The sequence below is a fragment of the Phoenix dactylifera genome, chromosome 18 (assembly GCF_009389715.1).
Source record: "Phoenix dactylifera cultivar Barhee BC4 chromosome 18, palm_55x_up_171113_PBpolish2nd_filt_p, whole genome shotgun sequence".
NCBI classification, from domain to species: domain Eukaryota; kingdom Viridiplantae; phylum Streptophyta; class Magnoliopsida; order Arecales; family Arecaceae; genus Phoenix; species Phoenix dactylifera.
In genome coordinates this window covers 4,417,667-4,442,631 of record NC_052409.1, presented here as the reverse complement: position 1 = coordinate 4,442,631, position 24,965 = coordinate 4,417,667, and the positions used below count along the sequence as shown (strand labels likewise).

At 38.9% G+C, this 24,965-nt stretch overlaps 3 protein-coding genes across 3 annotated transcripts; 2 read left to right on the top strand and 1 right to left on the bottom strand.

The window, feature by feature from the left end:
• Positions 1-303: 303 nt before the first annotated feature.
• LOC103698483 (probable LRR receptor-like serine/threonine-protein kinase At1g63430) lies at positions 304-9,293 on the bottom strand. Its single transcript, XM_008780516.3, has 13 exons — positions 8,820-9,293; positions 8,172-8,310; positions 7,758-7,829; positions 7,536-7,679; positions 7,269-7,409; positions 5,739-5,855; positions 5,588-5,658; positions 3,672-3,917; positions 3,356-3,561; positions 3,142-3,274; positions 2,892-3,049; positions 1,559-1,774; positions 304-776 (listed from the first exon to the last, which is right to left on the bottom strand). The coding sequence occupies exons 1-13, from the start codon at positions 8,911-8,913 to the stop codon at positions 531-533; spliced, it is 1,983 nt and encodes a 660-aa protein (XP_008778738.2). The 5' UTR covers positions 8,914-9,293; the 3' UTR covers positions 304-530.
• Positions 9,294-15,646: 6,353 nt separating this feature from the next.
• LOC108510889 (nuclear transcription factor Y subunit C-2-like) lies at positions 15,647-16,206 on the top strand. The gene has a single exon (XM_039115637.1). It carries the CDS (start codon positions 15,666-15,668, stop codon positions 16,044-16,046), a length of 381 nt encoding a protein of 126 aa, XP_038971565.1. The 5' UTR covers positions 15,647-15,665; the 3' UTR covers positions 16,047-16,206.
• A 1,711-nt stretch (positions 16,207-17,917) lies between these two features.
• LOC103698474 (probable ascorbate-specific transmembrane electron transporter 1) lies at positions 17,918-20,422 on the top strand. The gene is made up of 4 exons (XM_008780504.4): positions 17,918-18,134; positions 18,746-18,794; positions 18,901-19,100; positions 19,901-20,422. Exons 1-4 carry the CDS (start codon positions 17,964-17,966, stop codon positions 20,207-20,209), a joined length of 729 nt encoding a protein of 242 aa, XP_008778726.2. The 5' UTR covers positions 17,918-17,963; the 3' UTR covers positions 20,210-20,422.
• Positions 20,423-24,965: the final 4,543 nt, after the last annotated feature.

The window sequence follows — 24,965 nt, the reverse complement described above, 5'->3', positions numbered from 1 at the left end:
GTGCAAGCTAATAGTTACAATAATAAAACTAACAATGCCTATGATAAAAGAGGCTCCTTGAAAAGGGAAGCCGCAGCGAAGTTAAGTTTTCCATAAACATTGTTTGCATGAGTGGCCTTTTGGGGTATCAGGTTTGACACAGAGACTCGCCACAGCATATTACAACACAGTCTTCGGAGCTTGACATTTTTCAGTTTAGAACATACTAGCTTGCCTATCTTTTCAGCCACCTTCAGTTTCTATATTTATAGCACAAACAAACAGCAGACAACTTATTTCATAACATTCAAATGGACTGGCAAGAATCCAGAAAACAGCTCCTTGGCTTTCATAAGGTGAATAGTTTGACTGGTTAACTAAACAATCAAAAGTATACAATAAAAGCCGGCACTTTCCTGTATGCACCTCTGCAGCTTCAGAATGCAAGCAACTGCTGTAAACAAGGACTAAAAGATATGAAAACATCAAAAGAATGTGAAACAAGATATTTCATGTGTATGTTATCAATTTACAGTGTGGATGATCTATGATTATGAGGATAAGGCTAGCTCTGCCCAAGCCAAAGGAGACTCTTTGAGAAGGGCTGCTGCTGATAAGTCAATTCCATTCTCCAGCATGGCAGTTATTATTTGCATTGACGGCCTCTTAGAAGGATCAGGTTCAATGCAAAGGCTCACCACACTGCATATTACATCAATGTCATCACTCTTGACATTTTCCAGTTCAGGATCTATTAGCTTGCTTTTCTCTTCTGGATTTTGAAGATACTTCAAAGCCTGCAAGAAAAAGAATAATGTTATAGATGGTAGAGTGTTCTCACGCAGCAGTGGATAAATTGAACCGAACAGACTCTGGCTTCTGTGTCAATGGATACACAGACTGTAGGAATAAAAAAATTATAGCATTCTAACAAATAAAGTTGACCTACCTTAAGTTGTTTTTTTTATGTGTAAAGTGATTTCTATTTCTTGAATGGGCAGTAACCATTGCTTTTTTGAAGGAAAAAGACAGCAAGGACCCAATGGTATTAAGTTACTGAGCAAGCTATCTATTCCGTAGTAGAGCTGATTATGGGCCAGGCTTGGGCATAGAAAATGTCAAATTCCCGACTAAAAACAAAAAGTTTAGGCCCAAGGCCCAGCCCATGATCAGTTCTATTCCACGGGTATGCTTAACTAAAGCATCTAAAAAAACTGAGCTCCAATTCATGCAAAGGATAATACATGTAACTATTGCCACCAAGTTCCAGAGACATTAGCTTATGTTTTTCACTGGACTTGCTGGTATGATATATTATAAAATACCGAAGAGTAGATAGTACTTGTACCAAGTCCGCTTGGCCCTTGGATCTAAGGTGCAGCTACTAGACCTTTAACGGACAAAAGAATCGATCCATAAGACACGATAACTATCCTCTCAGGATGCATAAGCAGTGAAGAGAACATGTGCCTCTAGTCTCTTTTTGCAAAAAGACTAATTAATCTTCATAATAAAGACGACAAACATGATCCTGGGTCAATGTCCAAAGGGTAATGGCATAAATGGATGGATGCCTTACCCAATCCACCAAATAACCTCTATCTTTGCAAAATCGAGGTCTTCCGCTGATTAGTTCCAGTAAAAGCACTCCAAAAGCATGTGTGTTGCCCTGGACATCCATATTCAGTTGCTCTAATGAATCCACATATCCATGAAAAGAACCACCACCGGTGATGTAACCAGAATTCTTTCCAGATTTTGAGAATATCATTTTCCAGCTCTCAAAATCAACCAACTGCATATGTGAACATGTGGTTAGATTTTCTACTTCGTTTTTTTGCTGTGAATAAAGAATTTAGTTACAAAGGAGAATACCAAAGCCGGGTACCCATACAAGACAAAGTACATCAACAAAGCACATGAAATAGGAACAAAAATAGCCACTCAGGCCAGGGGCAGAAACTGCATTCATTACAATCTTATGACTGAGCACACTGCAAAATAGCTCAGACACAAGCCATCAATCTAACAGATCGAAGTCAGTAGCAAAAAGCAGGTACCAGGTATCTTCTGAAGTTACTCTTCAATAGAGGAAAATAAATAGTCCAGTACTAGAAAAGTGGGAGGGCATTAAGTGTAAAGATTAAAGCACTCAGATTAGGGGACATAGAGTCTCTTATACTACAGATAATATATACCTGCAAAAAGTGATGCAGCAGCAGCATGAGTGAGTAAAGCATGAACCTAAAATCTTACCCAAAAAGGCCTGAACAAAAGCAACAATATCTTTTTTTAAATTTTTTTAGTATCAACAACAATACTTGTTCCCTCTAACATTGGTTTTGTGAAACTTTTTCATCAATACGTTTTGCCATGTGTTGCCTCACTGTGCTCGTAAATGCTTATTTTTCCAACCAGTTCTTAAACTGAAAGGGTCTGTAACAAAACTTCAAAATGTTTGTTCTCCAAAATTAAAAAGAACTTGCATTTGCAATGCAGTCACGTATGGCCTTCAACTGAACACTTCGGAAGTCATATTTAATTAATTATAGAGCAGTGCATATAGGATTGTGGAGGAAAAAAGAAAAGCTACAGTTCGTTAATTCCAAATAAATCTGTTGCACATGGTAACCATTATAGGAACAAACATATCTGTAGGTAATTGGTGCCAGATGGAAAAAAAAATCTGGCACAATTCTCTCATGGGTTTCAGAAGCAACATAGTAAGAGGCCCAGAAAAAACAGTAGTGGATTCAAGGTGAATATGATAACATATTAGGAAGAAATCAAAGACAATTTCTTCTTCACCTAGTTACCTTTTAAAATACTGATTTTACTATTTTTTTCTGTAACTTCGAAAATATCAAAGAGATAGACGATACAATGTTTTCAATATACGTATTGGCCCATACCTTTGGAGAAAAATCTTCAGTTAGATATACTGCAGTTGAGTTCAATTCAGGTATAGGAAAAGGAGGCTGCAACTCTGTGTGTAGATACTTAAGTCCACGAGCAACTCCAATTGCTATTTTCATCCGTCTAAGCCAGGATAATTGGCATCCATCACCATCTAAAATGAAAAAGTAACATGTATATTTGAAATCCCAAAGCAAGTAAATCTGTGCGATCATCATTAGTGAAAATAAAGACTTTTTGACTCACAATGAAGGTGCTCATACAGTGTCCCATTAGATGCATATTCAAAAACAAGCATCCTTGAAAATGGATCACTCTCTTTGCAATAGCCCAGTAACTTTGCTGTGGTCTCATGATTTAACCGTGCCAAATCCACAACCTGAAATCCTTACCATTCTGTCTCAGTATTCTAGCAGAACATTTCCTGTAAACTGATGTTGATCTTGCAAAAACTAAATACCTTAGACTGAAAGAAAAATTCGAGGTAGCCTGTCCACTGATCTTTTGAGATGCATAATGATATGACAGCAATTTCTGGTCCATCCTTCATGGTGCCCTTATAGACTATACTGTCTGGAGAAGAGCCAATTATGTTGCTGAAATCTTCACAAGCAACTTCCAGTTCCTGCCTTGTTAACCTTGACACATTTTTCAGCATTTCATTATCTGTTTGCAGAAACATCCAATAAAGACTGTCACTACCTTTGATTATTGCAGATCGCACAATGCAGCCCTACAGTTGATGAAAAGTCAAAAAAGCTAATCTTAGCACTAACCTATTGATATTGCTATCTCATCTTTCCATGTCATGGTTCTTGTCCAAGGGATTTTGACAGACGTTTTTAGTTTACAACTTTTTACAGCAGTCACAGCACCAGTTGTGAGGAAAACTACCACGAGAACTCCCGTAGTAATTTCCAAAATCAGAAGCCATACTGGTTGCTGCAGATTTTGATGTTTGTTGCCCTCATGATACTGTTTAGATGTTTCTCTGGCTACCCCCTGGCTTTTTGCAGAACCACCTACATAGCAAACAAACTAGATTATAATTTCAGAAACATTTAAAACAGAACATATTGAGGAACTAATATACAGAATCCATGAGTTAATTTTAATTGATGTTTCATATCTACCAAATAATGGAAGAGTACGATGATTGAATCAACATTTGCTTCAAAGAGAATTTAGAAAAAAAAAGAAGGAATATCATATAAAAGAATCTCGTTTCATATTATTACATCACAGTCTAAAAACAACAGCTGCTGATCTCCATAGCCATGTGGTATCATTTTTGCTCTCATCTTCTTTTTCAATTGAGCTTGCAGCAAGCTTCCCCTTTGTGCATGCAGATGCAAAAATTTAGATATCCAATATTCAACTTCTTAGTGACTGAATCAGAGATAATCTTCACATTTATAGAAAGGACTGTGACAGAAAAAGGATGAAGAGGTGTAATTGGCATGTGCCCCTATACTATTGGAATACATAAAATGCAGATGATGGCTAACCAACCAACACAGAAGCAGATCAAGTTAAGATATAATGACATATTAATCCTTTAACATTTGTAAATTGAATGTCAAGACTGTAATTTATTAATGATAATGTTGCCTTAACCCTAAAACTTTTAAAAAGAAGATATAAAGTGCTGGTCTGCTTTTCATGGATATAAGTTTTATGGAATGCAGCTGTAGGTTAGAGTATTCAATGGGTAAAATGCATGAACTAGGGTTTACGTATGCTTAAACATATTATTTCAACCAATGTAATGATGCATCAAGTCATTAAAGTAGAGCATCCAATGATTGATCATTAATCAAGCATGACAAGTGAAAATATTATGACAACAATATGAACATTAATCATCTAAAAGAAGAGTTCTACAGATAGACCTGATCAAGTTCTGTTCGGTCGTCTAGAAATTGCTAAGACCATTTAATTGTCATTCTAACCAATACCTTCCAATTACAAGCTGGTTCATCAAATTATACACTTCACACCAGTGAAACTATAGGGAAGATTGATTGCATTTATACGGATTATAGAATGTGTAAGACTTTAAGGGAATCTATGGTTCGTGACCAGAATCGGAATCAATTGGAATGGGAAGTGGAATGGCCGTATCCCCCAATGCATTTGGTTCGTGACCGGAATCAAAATCAGCTTTGAATACTAGGGAAGAATAAGGATTGGATTTTGGGAGATTGGGGCATCCCCACTCCCTCAGGAATAGAAATGGGAATGGTACTCCCTCCAACCAAATGGCTGGAATGGGAGTCACTCGTTCCCATTCCCATTCCAGAGTCCAACAGGCCCCAACCAAACATGCCCTAAAAGGAACCAACCCAAAGGAAGAAAAGGTAATTCGTGAAATGAAACTAATATGCAAAAATCTAGACAAGAAGTTCAAGGGATGCAATATAGACATGCAGTGATAATTTAAGTAAATAAACATTTATAAAGTACTAATACACGAGAAATGGAAACAATTTTTACTATGTAGGATTAGTATGACCTCTAATTTATGTCAAAATCATACAGATTCCTTCTCTGATCTGCTATCTATGTTGCATGACCTCACGAGCATTTATGGTTGCAAACTGCTTATTTCATTAATTCTTGTACCGGTAGTTAAACATGCTAGCGAGGTAACACAAGCTAAAATTATGCGCTCTGAAAAGGGTTGAGGTACCACGACAAAGTTGAGAAGACCGCTGCAAGACAGAGTAGCCATCCTGAAAGCAGTTTCCTTGGAAGCTTGACCTGTAGATAGATACAAAGAAGGCTGATGAGGTTCAGCTGAAACATATTGAAGAAATGCTTTAAGATGCAAGTAATTCAACCTTGGAAGATACTTCAAGCATGGTGGTATTTTTCCAACAAAAAAGTTGTATGAGAAATCTCCAGCTTTTAACTGAGATGACTGGCACAGGCCAGTGATATTGTTGCGAGAGGAAAACCTGAATTAATATAAAATAACCATCAAAACCATTTAAGAGTAAAAAAAAAAAACAGCAGCAAATATCCAAGATTTTGAAATATATAAATAAAGATTGAACATTGTTTACCCAGAGCTTCAACTTTAGAAGTGTTCTATGCAATTTAGTAATAGAAAGCACAAAAAAAGGATCGAAAATCATGAGTGCTCCATCCACTTGTAAACTACTCAGTGGCAAAAAGAAGCAGAAAAAAGATATTGCAGATAAAAGTTAAAGCATACTTCACATTCAGACCATGAGATGAAAACTATATATATATTTTTTTAATAAAAGAGACTATTTCCTTATTAAACAGCTTCATACATGAGGATAGCTACGACAGAACCGCAAACTGGGCTATAGTGTAGGAGTTGCATCCCTCCTCCCAAGTGGAAGAGGCCCTTGGTTTAGACCTTCCTTAGGGAGTGTTTTGGAGTTTGGCCAAAGTATTTCCAATTGGTGGTGCTCCCACCATTATGTGTGTGTGTCTCTGTGGTGTGTGTGTGTGAGAGAGAGAGAGAGAGGAGGGGGGGGGGGGGGGGGGAGAGGGGAGGGAGGTAGGGAGAGATGATGGAACTGCTCAGGCAGTCTGCAGTACCAGCTCCGGTTTCATGTAAATATTCCCAGCAAGCAAGGAAATACAATTAAATCACTTCTGCAGATGCAAAAATAAGTTCTGAATCTACAATGGTCCAGATGAATTTTTCCAGTGAAAGCAAGATGTATTACTATTAAGAATCTCTCTCACCAACTTATTTTGTCATGTAACCATAATTGGCATGCCACTACTGAACCAGTGGGGATTAATATTCCTCACTTTATTCCAGTCCATTAAAGAAAAAAATTTAGTTAGATAACTACTACATTATTTAGATAAATAATATGGACAGTTTGAGGTGAAGTAGATGGAAAACATCTTCAGACTGTGATGCCCTTGATATATGAAGTTTGTCAAAACTGCATGCTTGAAACTTAAGGATTATAAATGGACTATTGAAAAGAACCATGTGAACATTATTGGGCGGATCAAATGTTACTGGAATTAATGCAGTATCATTGGCAATATGTACCATAGTACAGATATTTTTTTATATATATGGATTTAGTAAGTGCTTTTTTTTTGAATAAAAAGGTTTCATTTATTTTATCTAGAGCTCTAGATTATGAGATACTTCACTGAGGTTGCTTGATGTCCCTTCTTCATTCAAAACTGTCAACAAAATGTTCAAGGAAAAAGTGGTGAAATTTCAAAGCTCATAATATGTGCGGCTCAGTAGGAATTCAGAAAATCGCATGATAAATAATTAATCTTGTGTTTGACAGCAAAAATTTACCCAAAGAAAATTCGCATGTCAAAGATCCCAATATACTACAATACCAGAAAGCACCACTTACATGCCATAAAAAAAACTCAAATTGCTGCTTCCAGGAATTGATCCCTTGAGTCTATTCCTACTCAACCGTAGCTCAATAAGATTCTTCAGTTTACCAAGTTCAGGGGGTATATTGCCAGTCAAGCCATTGGATTGGAGATTTCTGAGGGGCAAAAAGGCACATGCACACGCACGCACGCATGCAAATATAAAAAAAAAGGTCAGAGAAAATAAATAAGCAATCAAAGAAATAACACCTGAATAAATTTAGAAACTATTCACTTTTTACATTTTTGTAATGCTGGTCAAGTCTCCAAGCTCAGGAGGAATAGAGCCCGTGAGCCTATTCAAGCTCAAGTCCAGTACGGTGAGACTTTTCAGCATGCCAATTTGTTTAGGTATTGTCCCAAGAAACGAATTGTTCCTCAAAATTCTGCAGAATAGGAAGATATCATCCAAATCACACAAGTAAAACTAAAAATAAGGCAGTATAGAGTAACAGAACACATACAGTTGTTGCAAAGAACTCAGTGATCTAAGTTCTGGTGCAAGGAATCCTTTCAAGGATGAACTGGAAATATTTCTGCAAAAACCCAGTTTCCATGCTTCAGAAACTTAACATATAACGGTACCGTGACATAACATATCCTCCATGTTCATGTATGGCAGAACTTAAACCAAATAAGTACTGACTATAGTATCATTATACTTCATCAGATGATGGAGAAACAACATTTCGGGGAGTTTTACTATTCATAATAAATGGTTATACGGGCAACATCAGTTGATACTAACAAATTGTCTATATTCATCTATAATTATCAACAAATCCATTAGATTGGTAACTCTGGTACTAAAGCAGTAGTACTGGGATCTGTAAGAGAGGTGGCCAAAGAAGAAATGGAAAAGGCCAGGCATTTCTTACAGAGAGATCACATGATTCTGAGGCTTTGAGCAGATCACACCAGTCCAGTTGCAAGGATCTCCATCTAGGGTATTCCAGTCAGATAGAACCGAAAGAGGGTCTTCAAGTATAGCCCGTTTGAAAGCAGCCAGTGCCGACACTGCAAAGAATCAAGACCCCACTCCATAAGTTCATCTCAATTAGAGCACTTCAAAAATCATTTCAAAAATCAAAAACCTGAAGTTGCCTATGTCAACCCAAAATGCAATTCTTTTTCCTAAAAAAGCAATTGCACAGCTGGAAACTCCGAGGATTCAGAAGCCCAAAAAGATTCAGATGCCCTAACTTCCAAGAGCATCATCAAGAATAGGTGATAAAGGACTAAACTTTACAAAAACGATGCAAGAAGAAAGCCAAGTATGCAAAGAACCCACTTGATAGAATCACTTCAAAATCAAAAACTTGAAGCTGCCCCACTGGAACCATTACCGCCGTTCGCCTCAAAAAAGCAATCCCAGAAACCAAATAACCCATAACCTTCTTAATCAGAAATGGTCCCATACCCTCGAATCCAGGCACAAGATCACAACTTTCTCCAAGAATTGGTAAAAAGAACAAAAACTTAGAAAAACGGGTGAAAAACAGAAATGAAGTAGAATAGAAACATACCTTCATCGTGTAAAAAGGACTCGGAAGACACGAAGAAAACACCGCATTTAACGGCAAGAAGAAGAAGCAGCGGAAACCCAACCGGTCTCATCATATTGATCACACGCTGCACTCAAATCCTCCCATAGAAAAGCCTCGGATTCCCACTCCCCAACACCCAGAACGGATCAAGAAAGCAGAGAATATGAGCGAAAAATCTCTCATTGGAGAGGAGGAGACGGTAGAAGGAGAGCACCCACATGTGCTACAGAGTAGAGCAGGTGGCGAGCAGAGGATCGGCAAAGAAAAGAAGACCAGGGACCCTAGGCTTTAAAAAAAAGAAAAAATGAAACAGGGGTGAGAGAGAGAGAGAGTGGAGGATGTCTTGCGAGTTCTTCAGAAATTGAATGCAATGGAGGGAAGGTTTAATGCGGATGTTTGGAGTTTGGATTTCTTAGAGGTTTTTTTCGGGGATTTATCGTCGTTGGGCACTTGGCCAGTCCAAATATATATATATTTATAAAGATTAGGTCGCTATCTAAAGAAATGATGGTTAGTTGCACCCCAAGGCAAGATACATGGAGCAACCTATTGAGGTTTGATGAAAGGATTGAATGCATCCCCTGTTTGTTGAGATCATGAGAATCCTACACAAGACTTATAATTCACTCTACTTGATTGTAACATTTGTGTTTTGTTGTCTAGTGTTCCAGCTAATGAATGATTTTGGGTTTAGCCGTTTAGATCGAAGTGAGGTGGTTGATCTCTTGCTCAAGCAAAGCAAGCTTGATAAAGACCCAAGAGAATTCATATCTTAGATTGATGATTGATTTGGGGATCCAAGATCTATCGTGCTTACATTTCGGGTGCAATTGTTGTGTCGAGAGATTGTATTAATCGTATTTTTCATCTTGTATATCTTTGATCATCTTCCCCGAGGGAGAATTTCTGTGGTATGTTATTAGGATGAAGTTTAAGAAAAGTTTAGTGCATCTTGATATTAATGTGCATAATTAAAGATGTATATGATGGTCATGCAATAATGTTAATAATTACATTGTTTAGAAAAAAAAAAGTAAGTTGTTTCTGTAGTTCCTAAAAAATATTTTGATGCTCCAAAATTTTGGCTACTGGGTCCCATTAAAAAATCAAAATAATATAATGCCAAGATCTAGTTTATAAACTTGGTTACATATGTCCTGCTTTTGCTTCTTGCTCATTTATATCTTGACACAAGTACACAACTATAAGGTCTTAATTCCTATCTCAATCATTGTTTTCTTCATTTTATCACATCAAATCTAATTCTAATATAAGTTTTGCAAGAAGCAAGGTGTATAAATATAAAAAAAATAATCTACATGTGGAGAATATTTGTTTCTAATACATCAACAGTTTGAGAAGATCAGCAATCAAGCAAGCTAGTGCAATATAAAATATTTTCGAAAACAATTTTCAACTCAACCCATTTACTAAAGTTAATTTGATGGTACGATGAAAGCTTTTAGTCATCATTTTCCCATGAGCAGATCCTTGGATGATAAAACAAGAGGACGCTTGTCCACTTCCCTTTTGCTTGCTATCTCCCTTCTCTCTTTCATGTGATATGCATCCGACTTTCTTACTTTTTCCCCACTCATCATCAACTTTCTCTTCTTCCATTCATCCCAAAGGAAGAAGATAAGGAAAAGCAATTCAGAAAATTTACTAACAAATTGTCAGTTAAGTGCGATGTTGATCATCAAGACTTAGAATGGGGAATTCAGTCTCTAGTAGAAACTTGAACTCATTCTATTGTGGATCAATTATCTCAAGGTTAATTTTTTTAATTATTATTATTTTATTTTGTTGAACAATAGATGATAATCCTCATAGGCAATAGCAACATAGGCCGCACACAAATTTATCTATGTCTGCTCTCAACTCCATCCAAATAATTTTCGCTACCAATTATTTCTTTTCTTTTCAGAAAATCTAAATGATTTTCTATATCAAATCAGCAGGGCTGCAAACAATCTACAATATATACACATATGCATGGGCATTTTGGTTTGCCACTTGAGCCAAATTATTTTGCTTAAAGAAATATCAAATCAAAAGCTAGATAACAAGTCCAAACTTATCAAAAATATTTGCAGAAATTAATTTATCACATTAATTACATCCAATGTATTTAAGCAGTCTCTCTAAAAAATTATGTTGGGAAATCTAAATTACGAGGCACAGGACAAGATTCTCATCGCCTGACCAGTTTCATGTACTTGCTCTCGTTTTACCTTTTATGCTGTACTAAATATTTACCATGTGATGGTCCAAAGGCCAAAGCCCGAGACTCAGCTTTGTGACCATTAAATAAAGCTAATCATGTGAAGTGTTGCCAACCAGAATAAAGTGTTCGAGGTTGCAAGGAAGCTTCTTGCCCACCGAAAGAAATAAAAGCAGCTGTACCGTGGGGCTAACTCATTAATTTAAGGCATTAAAAGCCATTGAGTCTTCTTTTAAGTTGCACTCCAAACAAAGTTTAGTGGAAATCATGGTCATTTGGGACCTAAATGACCTCACATCCCACCATCCATCCATGAAAGCTTTTAATGGAGAGGTGACAGCATGTGAAGCGAGCAGTCCCTCTCGGTTGTTATTGTTTGGTCAAATGCAGAAGAGGATCCAAGGTTCAACTGCTCTATGCTTTTATGTTTCTGTTCAATATTTATTGCAAGAGGTTGTGGCGTTGGCTTGCTGAATGAGGATGGCCACACAAATGAAATGGATTAGCTTGGATGGCCACAAGGGGATGCAATGTCTTGGATTTTGATCCATATCTTTGTGGCACCATCTGCATTCTGAATTGCTGATGCTGCCTGCCACACTAGGATGCAAGCTAAACTTGAATATTATAGTGATATCAGGATTGCATCAATTAGAAAAAATGTCTGTGTAATGTAACAACTTAGGTTCTCATCCCAAAAAAAAAAGTTTTTTTTTTTATATTTTTTAGTTCTGTATACGTACCCAAAATCTTTCCAGCGAATAAATGATGAGGGACGAAACATACGCTTGTATGAATCCTCACATGTACTGGCTTCAGAAACTTATCTAACGACCGATTCCCTCCGTTTACACGAGGCTTTGGTTGTGAATTTACATGAAGTACTTGGGGAAAAAAAGGGAGAAATTTGAGGAGAAGTGCTTGAAAAAAATAAAAAAATGTGGTGTTGCCGAGTAAATTGCAGTGCTGTAATTGGCTATGCTAAGCAAAAGGAAACATAAGGCTTTGTTTGCCATGGATACTGCCCGATGAACCCTTCATAAAAGAGAGATTGTTAAGAGTCATGAGAATGTAACAATAGGCTAATGCACATTTTGTAAGTGGAATGAACAATGTCCAAAGACACATATTCTTATTGGCCAACAAAGCCAACTATTGCTTCGTTTAATGGGGATGAATATCTTAAAGTTTTTCGATGTGAACCCTTGGTAACTAGAAGGTATGGAGGTTATATGAATTCAAGTAAGTGATTGGATTTAACATGCCCCTACTCTTGTACTGGGTGATTTCATAGCTGCCAAGCCTTATGGCCTGGTTGTGCATTCCTTAGCTTACATGTACTTGTTCCAGCTTCTTTTGTTAGGTCTGTAATTCTTGCAAGAATACTTGGCAGTATCAATGTTGAAACATGCTCAAAATAGCAAATTAGTAATCACTGGAACTTGATTTTATCTGAAAAATATTATGGACGTTTTTTAAGTTATTGCTGTAAAAAATCTCCTAATCCAAGTATTTTGTGGCCTCGAACCATCCTTCCTTCTATTTTCCCCTGCAGTTGCCTGTCACAAGCCAAAGATACTGTTTGGCTCCAATTATCCTCCATAACAATGCTTCCAAGCAAAACAACTTCCAAAAGAAGCGACAAGAGAGAGCAAAGACAGCGGGAGTTCAGGAGAAATATTTGATGGGGTTCCTCTACACATCTGTAAGTAGACAAACTGGACCTTGGTTTCGAGCTCCCATGATGCAAGGCATGCAAAAAGGTTGGTGTCTCTCTTTCCCTTTTTCTTTAGCAATTAAAACTTCCATGTTCTGCCTTGACCGGAATACTGCAGATCAAGTGATCCTTCTGATGCTGCCCCTTTAGAACCAAATGGTCCCCATATACCATCATCTTCCTTTCCTTTGCAGTTTGCACTATAAAAAAAACATGAAAAGAAATAAATTAGATCTTCACTCGTACATTTAAATATTGTTTAGCAATGCTAGATTATTAATTCCACTTGTTCTCACTCTAAAAGCAACTCCATCTTAGTTATAAAATATTCAGAAAAACGTACCACACACTGCTTTCAAGCATTAGTCTTTTGTGACCTTGTGTTAGTGCTCTTTCTAATCTTACTTCGTTGCCAAGTTTGTGAGCTGCTGTGAACTTAAATTCCATGGCTTCAAGTTTTCGGTTCCAACTTCTTGCTTTTGAGTAGTTGCTTATCCAATTTGTGTGACCAGCAACTATACTTTCCACGGTGGGAAGTTAGCAAGCTACCTTTCCCTCCATTTACCATCCCTTCACTTGTAAGCCAAGGCTAGATTTGTTTCTCGGATTTGATGTTGGTTGTGATGGATGACACGTATCAGATGGAAACTAAGTTACCTCAAATTACCAGCTATATAACTATAAGTACTAAAACCACAGAAGGTGAGGTTCTAGGTTATAACAAATGGTATCAGAGCTGACCTGTCACATAACCTATATGGACTAGGGGACACTGCAGAATAAATTTATTGGGGTTGAACACGGGCTAATCGTGGTACTTATGATTGGATTTGAATGGATTTGAACTCTTAACCCGACGAGCACGTCCGGGTTTAAATGAAGGGAGTATGTGAGGATTCATGCGGATGTGTATTTAGTTCCACATCAGTTATTCGTTAAATAGATCTTGAGTATTTATACAGGATCAAGAAAACCAAATACTATCTTCCGACCATTCATTTTGGATGAGATCGTGAGTTGTGACAAAAACATTTCTATTATTACAATCACAATTGATAACAAAATCCAATATCAGCTTCTAACTCAGAGATATCTGCAACATGTTATACCTATGTTTGCACCGGTCAGCTAAATTTGATCCCTCAAACAGCTTGTTTTCCCGTGCTAACCCAATCCTATGCAACAGTGACCAGTATTACAGTTCAAGCATCGTTGATTAAGGCCAAAAGTAAGCCACATACATTCCTTGCCACTGGACACATTGCACTGCAGCACCTCCCGCCGGTTCGGACAACCCGGTTTTGCCCTAACAGTAAGCACATTGGCTCTCTTTCCATCCAAGTCATCCTCTCATGGCTTCTCTCGCTGCGGAGAGGATGACAGCAGCGCCGGCTGTGAAGGACTGCATGAGAAAAGGATTTATTTCCAACAGTTACCATCGCTATTAGCTTTAATTTTAGCACAGCTCCATCCACTCCAAATCGTTAAGCATAGTCAACTACAATGACGTACATAAAACAGCAGCTACGATTATGGAAATCTTTAATTAAACTGTCAGTAGGCATGTGATCCAATTCAATTATTATTTTTTTTCTGGGATCTTGTTCTCCAATCCAATTTGGTTGACCATACTAATTTATGCAAAGAAGTCTAGACCAAATCTCTACCAACTTCAGTTTTATATAAAGCTTATGAGATCAACGCAGAAGGAATACTCATGCTTTGGTCACGTTGATAAGAACTGATCAACATGGGCACAAAAAACTAGCAGTTTTTCTGTGTTATTTGAATATATGATATGAAAGTAACTTTATATTCATCGAAGCTTGAACTTTGAGGAGTCTAGAATACACACTTCTTGACCTAGGTTTGTTTTAGGGCTTTAATTTAGAAAATGTGATTCAGCGGCTTATTCTGAATAACCCTTCTTTCAGGTCTCATGCATTCACATTGTAGAGAACCGTATGCATCTATTTGTTTGTCCACGTGGAGACACTGAGCAATCCTTTTGCAGATCAACTCTTCACCTGGATGCATGTAATTAATTACTATAAGTTCCATTTAGAAATATTAGACTTAAGTTGAAGCTGGACTTGATCTGCATATCCAAATTTGTTTGAATATAATTAGCAGACATCACTTGCACCTGAGTTAACTAGAAGTTATCTATGGATATATGCATGTAACTCTTCACCAGGACTTAAACAAAAAGAGTTTGTGACTTGTGAGGGACTGCAAGCTCGTGTTTAGTCTTTCATCGGCTATACACTAGATAGATCTTAAATACATGTACAGAGCCAAGAAACTTAAATAATATATTTTGACTTTTTTTTTTTTTTTTTTTGCAAAGTCTTGGGTTGTCGCGTCCAAACTGTTTGCTTGTTCAACCTGCAGGCGGCTTGATGAGCACACAACGTTTTCTATATTGTCTCAGCTAATGTTAGGTGGTGCCCTGGGCCCGATTATGTGACTCTTTCCTGAATACTTCTCACTCCTTCCAGCCTTCAATTTAAAAGTGAGCAGTGATGCGTCCCTGTTTGTTGTCATGTTTGATAAGTCTTAAATGGAAACTGCTGAACGTTTATATGACCTCTTTGTATTCTTTTATCTGTATGCCGGCCCGTCTGCGGCTGGCCACCAACCACTAACCCCAGCCTTCTTCCCATCCCTCTCTCTGTTGTGTATAAGAACTTCTTACCGTTTCTTCATGCCAAATCTCCTCTCTTCTCCTTCAGAGAACACTGGAAAAGAATATCTCACCAATTCTCTCTCTCTCTCTCTCTCTCTCTCTCTCTCTCTCTCTCTCTCTCTCTCTCTCTATATATATATATATATATATATATATATATATAACAAACACACACACACACGCCAATCTATAGCCATGCGGCAGGCCGGAAACTACTCGGGCATCCTCTCCGGTGGATTGTCCGGGAGAACCGGCCCTCACTCGCTCCCACTGGCAAGGATAAAGAAGATCATGAAGAGGTCAGGTGATGGCGTGAAGATGATATCAGGGGAGGCGCCCATTGCGTTCTCCAAGGCATGCGAACTCTTCATTGAGGAGCTCACGCAGAGGGCGTGGATGGTGACCCTCCAAGGCAAGAGGAGGACCCTCCACAAGGAGGATGTTGCAGCTGCTGTCATGGCCACTGATGTCTTTGACTTCCTCGTCGAGATGGTGTCTGATTCTAATGGCACTCAGATCGATGCCCCCAGCTACCAAGTCCGACACCACGGTGGTGAAAAGATAGATCGTACGTGAAGCTCCCATCTAAAACCCTCCCTCTGAAAGGAATGGGAGAGGATACCGTTCGCACTTGTTATCCCGTTTGTTTGCAACTCTTTGGACTGTAAGAGCATGAAAGAAAGAAGACAACCAAGCGAAATGCAATTCCTTATCTTTCAGTAATTTCAACTTTTTTGTAGCACTAAGCCGGCATTCTGGGTGCAATAAATTTAACCATGGGAAGAGAGTCGATCTGTTCAACAATCATCACACGATCGAGATCGCATGCACCACATATTACGCATTAAGATGCGTGACATGCAACATGACACCTCAAATTATTTGATGAAATAACAGGATACCTTATCTAATTGGTACGCTGCCTTTGGACGGCCGGAGCAGTTGGGATCGATTGACTCCGCAGCAGCTGGGAGTTTGGATGTCATCATAAGTGCACTACTAGAACAAATTAACATAGCCTCTTTCACGACCTAGAAGTAGATTCACTATATAGGAGTATGGCCGCTACTGTGTCTCATAAAATAGTTCTGGACGTGTCTTTAATTAGCATCTAAATTCCGCATAGGTAATTACTAAGCTATCAGGTAAGAGAAACTGCTGGAGAGAAAATAGAATTGAATAAATTTTCTTCCTCTCTCCCCAGCTATTCTTTGGGGCTTACCACCCATTTTAATTAGATAATAAGGGTTAGTTTCTGTAAATCAACAAACAAATGGAGTTCACAGTGTTTATCTTATCCGGCGAAATATTGAAATTGTCAGGATTTGTTGCTTGTTTTACAGTTCGCGATCACCACACAATCACGATCTAGATTTTCTTTCCACGTCTCTTAGAAGGCTACTATAGTCTTTTTGTTGATTTCACCCTTCAAATTCCAGGGCCGAGAATGGTTACCCTAGAGATGATCCTTCTAGAGATGATCCCTCAATGAAGAAGATTTTCTCACAATGCTACTGTATCTCTCTCTTCAACTCTCTATCTCTGAATCACTGTTGATTCAAAAATGTCATTTTCAAACTAGCGTAAAGGCTCTCTTTTTATAGAGCATTTAGAGGAGAAAAGATAGCAACGTTTCACTTCAGGTGGCTTTCAAAAATCCAAAAGACGTTTCTAATTAGGACTCCTTCAGTTATAACTAACCATGACACCACATTTTTAAGAGCCAAAAACATGCGGACGTACGCTAGAGTTTGACAAGATCAAAACCTTATTTGTTTTTCAATAGTTTCAAAGAAACCAAACAAAGCATAATCTCTCCCTCATCTTTGAGCATCTTCCGATCCCATGCATAAGGGTTCAGGTTGTATCTTTCGCCTAAAAGAATGGTCGGCCTTCTTTCGCAACGTCAATTACTAGATCTCAAAGCACTTTTATAATCTCTTTCTTCTCCACCTCTATGCCATCTTCTCTTTTTTTTTTTTTTTTTGACCCTGTTAGCTGTACTCATGCTAGATCTATATGAGCAGCTGTTGTATCATAAAAATAAAAAAAAAAATCTCTTTCTTCCATCCATCTGCACGCATCTCAAAGCAGCTATTGCATGGTCTGATGGAGATCATTTGAGTCCCATAATTAATTGCTCGAGCCCATAACACATGATTTACTCTTCACAATCCGAGGCCCCAACTGAATTCCTTCTTTAGTATTCAAATCCAATAGACCCCAGTTCCGACCTAAAGAGAAACGTGCATGGTTTACGGTCCAGAACGAGCCGCGTCAGCGAGACTCGTGGCTGCCAAGTCGCGCTCTCGTCCGCCGCAGCCACGTGAGCGGACGACCTCCTCCCACATCGGACCGTCAAGTCGCACGTGACAGAAGACGCCTTGCTGACCGGCTGGTTAATTTGCTAGCTACCGGCCTTCTTAGATAGCAAGTCTCTTGAGTGTAACCTATAGAGTTCTTTCTTCTCCTTCTTGTAAGATAATCTTAGAGATGAGCGAAAGAAGAGAAGAGATGGGAGGGTTGGCAGGAGTGAGAGCTGAGGGGTTCACGTTTGCGTCGCATGCGCTCGCGGCGGCGGCGGCGGCGCTGGTGCTGGTGTGGTGCATCCACTTCCGAGGCGGCCTCGCCTTCGAGTCCACGAACAAATCTCTCATCTTTAATGTATGATCATCTCCTTCCTTCTTCCACTTGGATTTTAGATGCTGTTTTCTGTTATTTTGTTAGATGAGAGCGTGGTGTAACTGAGTTCTCCATTGTAGACTTGTCGGGTGACAAGGATTTTGTAACTCTGATTATTTGTCATGTCTAATATATCATTTGGTATTACTCTGGGTCAGGTAAGGTTCAAGATCGGCCTCTAAGAGACCTAGACCTTTAATTAGTTTTTGGGCCAGTAAAGTCAAATTCTTTTTTTTTTTTTATGAAGAGGGAGTTAGAGCCATCTGGGCTTTATTAGAAAAGAAAAGTTTACATAAGCTATTTATAAAGGATTTGCAATATATATATATATATAAAGCAATAAATTTTTTTTACAAAAGATTGTCGTCTGTAAGTAGACATGTTAAACCATTCAACAAGTTGATCAATCTTCTAAATGATTTGGAGGATCTTTGTATCTTCAGTGTACAACTATGTAAGCTCTGTATCCTGATGTGAGTCAGCTTTCCTCTAAAAAGATGGATCAACATCTCTCAACGTGTGGGCCAGTACTCTACTCTATTGATATCTAAGTTTTTTTTTGGTATTTTTCTCTTTTCAAACAATTTTTGCAGGTTCATCCAGTTCTCATGCTGATTGGATTCATTATAATTGGAAGTGAAGGTAAGCATGCCCAATTTTGAAGAACTCCACACCATTAATAATGCCAGCCAGATGTGGTTTATATGAATTGAACTGCTAATTTTGAAAATTTAAAATTGAGTGGCAGCAATAATGAGCTATAGAGCTCTTCCTTTCAGCAAAGAAGTAAAGAAACTGATCCACTTGATTCTTCATGCAATTGCTCTTGTGCTTGGTGCCGTGGGAATCTATGCGGCCTTCAAATATCACAATGAAAGTGGGATCGCCAATCTCTACAGCTTGCATTCATGGATCGGGCTTGGTACGATATGTCTTTATGGCATTCAGGTATGGTAGTGTGATAGCTGCAATCTCATTAGTTGAAGATCTTTTTTTGATGATTTCTGTGCGTGTGCATCCAAGAATATGACTTGCAGCATAGAATAAGAAAGGCAAGAAGATAAAATGATGGACACCATACGGTGGCTGATGTTTAGTTCAACAGAAACCTAGAAGAAAGTTATGACAATAACTTCAAGAATCTAATGCTATCTGCGTACCCTTCCTTAAAGGGGCAAGATGTTGTTATGCTATTTAGGACCGTTAGGGATCTAACAATCCAGGATCTTACATAAAAACGCTAGCTAGAAGGTATTATTTTGGGCTCTTTGATCCTACAGACTAAACATATGCCCATACGGATCCTCACATACTTTTCTTGTTTAAGCTCTGGTGTCCTCATTAGGCTAGAGATCCAAATCCAATCACAAACTCCACAATTAACTCATGGTCAGCTGCTCAAATATACTCGTGCTGCAGTATCCTCTAGTCCATATAAGTCATTAACCGGATCTGTTCTGATATCATTTGTAATGATTCAGGACCTCATCCAAAAAAACTAACTAGAAGCTATTATTTTGAGTTCGTTGATCCTATATAAGTACTCAAGATCTATACAGTGAATAACTAATGTGGGACTAAACACATGTTCACACGGATTCTCACATAAAACTAATATTGATAAATAAGCAAAATATGTCACCAAATATCACGACTACCTCTATACAAATTCTTTTCTACTAGTTTGTCTTCTATGAATCTTTTGCATAGATTATAACTTCAATATCTCACTCTCTCTTTTTTTTCAGTGGATTTTTGGCTTCGTCACCTTCTTCTATCCGGGTGCTTCCTTGGCCTTCAAACGAGTTGCTCTTCCATGGCATGTGTTGTTCGGGCTCTTCGTCTACATACTGGCCGTAGGAGCTGCTGAGTTAGGCTTTCTAGAGAAGCTCACATTCCTCGAGAACTCGGGCCTCGCCAAGTATAGTTCGGAAGCTTTCTTGGTCAATTTCACTGCCCTTGTAGTAATATTTTTAGGAGCCTGTGTGGTGATATCCACCATTGCTCCTTACCATGTAGAAGACCCCCATGATTATACCGCTGTATCCGATGACTAGTACTGATCGTTGCCTCTCACACGACCTCTCTTTGGATTGGATTTGCTTCCCTCCATCGTCATGACACCACTGCTCTAGCGCTCTGTGTTTCTCAGACTGAGCTCTTTAATTGCTTATTGATATGCTTTGTTCCGAGCAAAGGGAGGAGCGATATTAAGTTCCTGTGCTCTGTAAAATTACCCCATCAGTAAACTCATCTTTTTCTTTTTGGCAGTCTGTCTCACTGAACTCCCCATCAGTAAAATAATGGCACGAAAATACCATTGAAAGAACAAACCCAGTCAGGTCATCCTTGGACCATCTTTGCTATACGAAAGCACCAACCTATCATTAGTTTTTACTCTATCATATCTTTTATCTTGTATTTAGTTTAGATGAATGAAGTCCGCAACTAATTTTGAGCAACCCAATCAACTCGTCATTTGGTCAACTTTGCTATACAAGAACACTAATCTATCATTAGTTTTGCCTGTCTGTTATCTCCTATCTTATTTGATATAGAGGAATGAAGTCCAAACCTAATTTTGGTATATGAAGTCCACACCTAATTTTGGTATATGAAGTCCATAACTAATTTTGAGCTTCTAAAGGTCCTAATATTGTAAAAGAGTATACTGCTACCCACCACCACTCCATTTCCTGCATAATTCCCCCGTTCTGCACGGCAATCCATATTGGATGCAACATGTGAGAATATATAATATTTATGAGTTTTTTTTTTTTCCATATAGCTCTAATGTGAGTACATTCTGTCAAGTCAAAAAATAGTAAAAAATACAAAAAAGAGCTAGAACCATCAGTGTCGTCCAGATGAACTTCTCGAAGTGTCGGGCTACAAATGAAGATCTCGTGTATTGCATGATGAGCACAATTGGACGGACAACACACCCCTTGATGCTGCATGAGACATCCGATCACCGTGATCTGCGATACACACGGGTAACTGTGATCAGAAGACCAAACCTCTATAGTTCAACACTATTCTAGAAGACTCCAACTTCACTAACCGGGGTTAAGCTATTCTTCGAATACTATATCAACATTTACTGACTGCTATATCAATAGTGGCATTTTTTATTCTTAAGTTCTCAAGCTTAATATAGATGATGAGATTCTGTTATTAACATTCTGATACAGGCACAGCCATCAAGATATGTACACTATTAATTAACAAGTTAAACAGCACTGGAAGGTGAAATAAAAGATATAAAATTATGCAGAAAAGCAATTAAAAACAATCTCCTCCTGCCATGTATCTCCATTTGAGACGGTCGAACTCTGTTTCGAATCAGCTGCCTTCCAAGATCTCTCCTTCTCATCCTCCATTGCGCCAGACCTCGACGCCTTCTCTGATCGCTTTTTAGCTTCAACTGCTGCTGCTGCCATTTTCTCCTCTCGTCTCTTCGCCACATACTCTTCGGATATCCAAACATCCATGGCAATTTGCTTCTTGCCGAGTCCAGACGCGGTGGATAGAGCGTTGGATCCTCCGTGGGACGTCATATATATATATATAGGTTTGGTGGTCGAGTACAAATGCAACACAAGCTTCCCTTTTCGAGAGATTCCGTGGCCCATCGAAATCGCCCTCCTCATCGCTTGCATGGTTTTCTATTAGCGAGCATGGTTAGGCAATAATACGGTGCATTGTTTGGTCGGTCGGACGGCGGGTACGCTGAAACGTGATTCACGTTTATTACAGAAGAAATAATATTTTTCGGCACTTTTTCAGATGCTTATACGCATCGGTAATTTTCATGCTAATGCCTCCAAAAGCATTGTGAAAGCATCGAATATATAGGGATGAAATTGAAATTTTTTCTTTCCGACGTTTTTTGAAAGCGTCGGCATAAACTAACTCTATGCCGACGCTTTTAAGCGTCGCCTATTTTAGAGTTCACCGATGCTTATAAACATCGGCTCCGCCGACGCTAATTAGATGCGTCGGCCGCACCGTGCCGGTTTGCTTATTGCCGACGCTTTAAATCTAACATTAGATTTGGTTATTTTCAGAACTTCACGTCGGTCCTCTTCATTGAAGGGGGAACCGAGCAGGGTGCACTTCTTCTTTGTTGCCAAAAAAAAAAAAAATCAAATATAACGGCTATTATTAGACATTGCAATAGACTACGAGAGTTGGTGCAGACTGAGTTGCTTTCTTCGCGGCTCACCACTCTAAAAGTTTCACCAGAACAGACCACGGGGCTGTGCTAATACCTCTGCGTAGTATTTTGTTTTCTGACTTTATTGGCCGCATTCACACTCATCGTGCGTAAGAAATATAGGATTCTTGCATGTTACCATAGAGACTATGGCCATCTTCTAAGACCAGGTATAGAACTTTTTTTGTGCAAGCTCGCGATTTTGCCATCTCCAATGCTTGACAAGGCAGGTTGAAAAGGGGCACCAGCATTGACTCATATAGTCATATGGAAGGTAGCACCATCAAAATTAATAATTATAGCCTTTGATGTTGCCCAGCATTCACCCGGCATGGCTGTGTACATCCTAGAACAAGACCCTAGAGAGTATGTAAGGCCCAAAAAATTATCACAACCTCAATATCTTTATTGTTCACATATTCATATTTTCAATATCTTATACATACACTATTATGCAAATATATTTGTACTAAAAATTATATAAAATATACTATCATATGCACAAATCAATAACACACATATATATCAACAAACTTGAATATCAAAAAAAAAAACATACATGGATTAGCAATCTAGACTGTCTACCGGCGTCACCGGGGATTTATCAATAGGTTCCTCGAGTTTCTTCCACCAATTACCCGGCCAACTATTGAGAGACTAGAGAAAGAAGCTAGAGAGAGAAGAACGAGAGAAGAACTGTCTTCTCCTCTTCTTCACTTTCCGAAATAGGGGAGACACTTCCCTCTCCCCCTCCTGGAGAACTCCATGGACGGCGGCCACCGCAGCCCCTCCAGATTGCTAAACCAATACCTCTTAACAAAGTGGTAGTGGAAATACAATAGTTAACCTTTCAGACCCTGGAGAAAGCTCACTCATGATCTGCACTATTCTCGCAAACACTAAGCCAAGCCATAAAGGCACAAGTTAAAAAGTGTCCCCGCCATGGAGAAGTATAACGAGAATAGGCACTTGGTTTTTCGTTAGAGCCTCACGCAACCAAGAAAAGAGTGATCAAATTGCATTTTGGCATGATTATTAGTCATCAGAAGAGCCTCTAAAGACTCTCCTTCCTACCTTGTTTCTTCTCACCAACAAACCGAACTCTTCAATTGCACATTGGCTCTCTGCAAGACCCATTTTAAACATCCTAGCTAGGAATGAATTGAATTAAGTGCAGGGCCTTCTGGATATGATAATACTCACTCTTGAAGAGGATACCACATGTTGGAAATGGAACATCTCAAAAACCTTCTCGGTAAGAAGCTGCTACCAATTTTTGAATCATGGAGGGATAACATCCCACTTCGCAACCATCAACGGGAAGCTCCCACTTTTAGAACAAATTAAAATCTTTAATTGGTTAAGCTACTACAATAGAATTTTGACAACTGAGAAACTACGGAAAAAGAAGTGGACTGCCCCACCAGCTTACCCTCTCTATGGAGAAGAAGATGAAATAACTAATCATCTATTCCTGAAGTGTTCCTTTATAGCGATGGTTTGGCAACAGATCACCGATAAAGTTCCGCTGCCCCCACTTTCTCCAATAACAGAAGAGCAATGGAATACAAGGAGAACAAAATTATTTGTAAAGAGAAGAAAATAGGATGGAACTGCATGTTCTCCACAGTGTGTTGGTGTTTATGTAAAGAGAGAAAGACAGGGTTTTTGAATTTCAAGCTACGTCTTCAGGACTTGTGACTCAGAAGGCAATATCACTTCTCCAAGATTGGACGTCCTTCTACAATGGTGCACCAAAAGAAGTGATCATGGGGATTTACAAAACTGTTGCAGGAGCAGGAAAGCCTACGACTCGTGTCCTTGGTTGGGATTACTTATACCATCTTTCTACTGACAAAGCAACCCAATATGTACATATTTCTTATGTGATAAAACGAAAGGTGGCACAGCCTTCCGTTCAATCCAAAAAAAAAAAAAAAAACAACCTGGTGAGCACGACGTCTTGCAGCGGTCCCTTCTTATCGCCCGTATCAATTTTTACTATTCTTAAAGCTGCCATGGCTCGGCTTTTTATCATCAAATAATTGAAATGCCCTTTCCTTCAGTTAATGTCAGCCCGCTTCATAAAAATAAGGGAGAAAGGCCACATTTTTTTTATTTATTTTTATTTTTTTTGGTCAAAACGGTATTTCATTCATATACCTCTAACGTGGATACATCCAGACATATCAAAGAAAAGAAGACAAAATAAAGCATGTGGAACACCCTCTAATCTAGACCAAAGGGCCTCCCCAGTATGCCGGGCAACATAGGAGGCGACCCAGTCTGCTGCACTGTTCGCCTCTCGGTAGGCATGGGCGATCTGACATGAAATCAGTTCTCGAACCAGACTGCGTATATCCCGTATCAGCGGGTGACCATCCCCATACATGTCCACACCTCGTATCCAGTCAATCACTGTCGAGCAATCACCCTCAAGAACAAGTCTGTCGGCCCCCAGGACCCGTCTCGCGACCAGAAGTCCCTCCCAAGCAGCCTGCACCTCTGCTCCCACCACCGAACAGCCAAAGATACTCCGTCCTCCAGCCGCAATGAGTGTGCCACGATGGTCCCTGATCACGAAACCCACACCC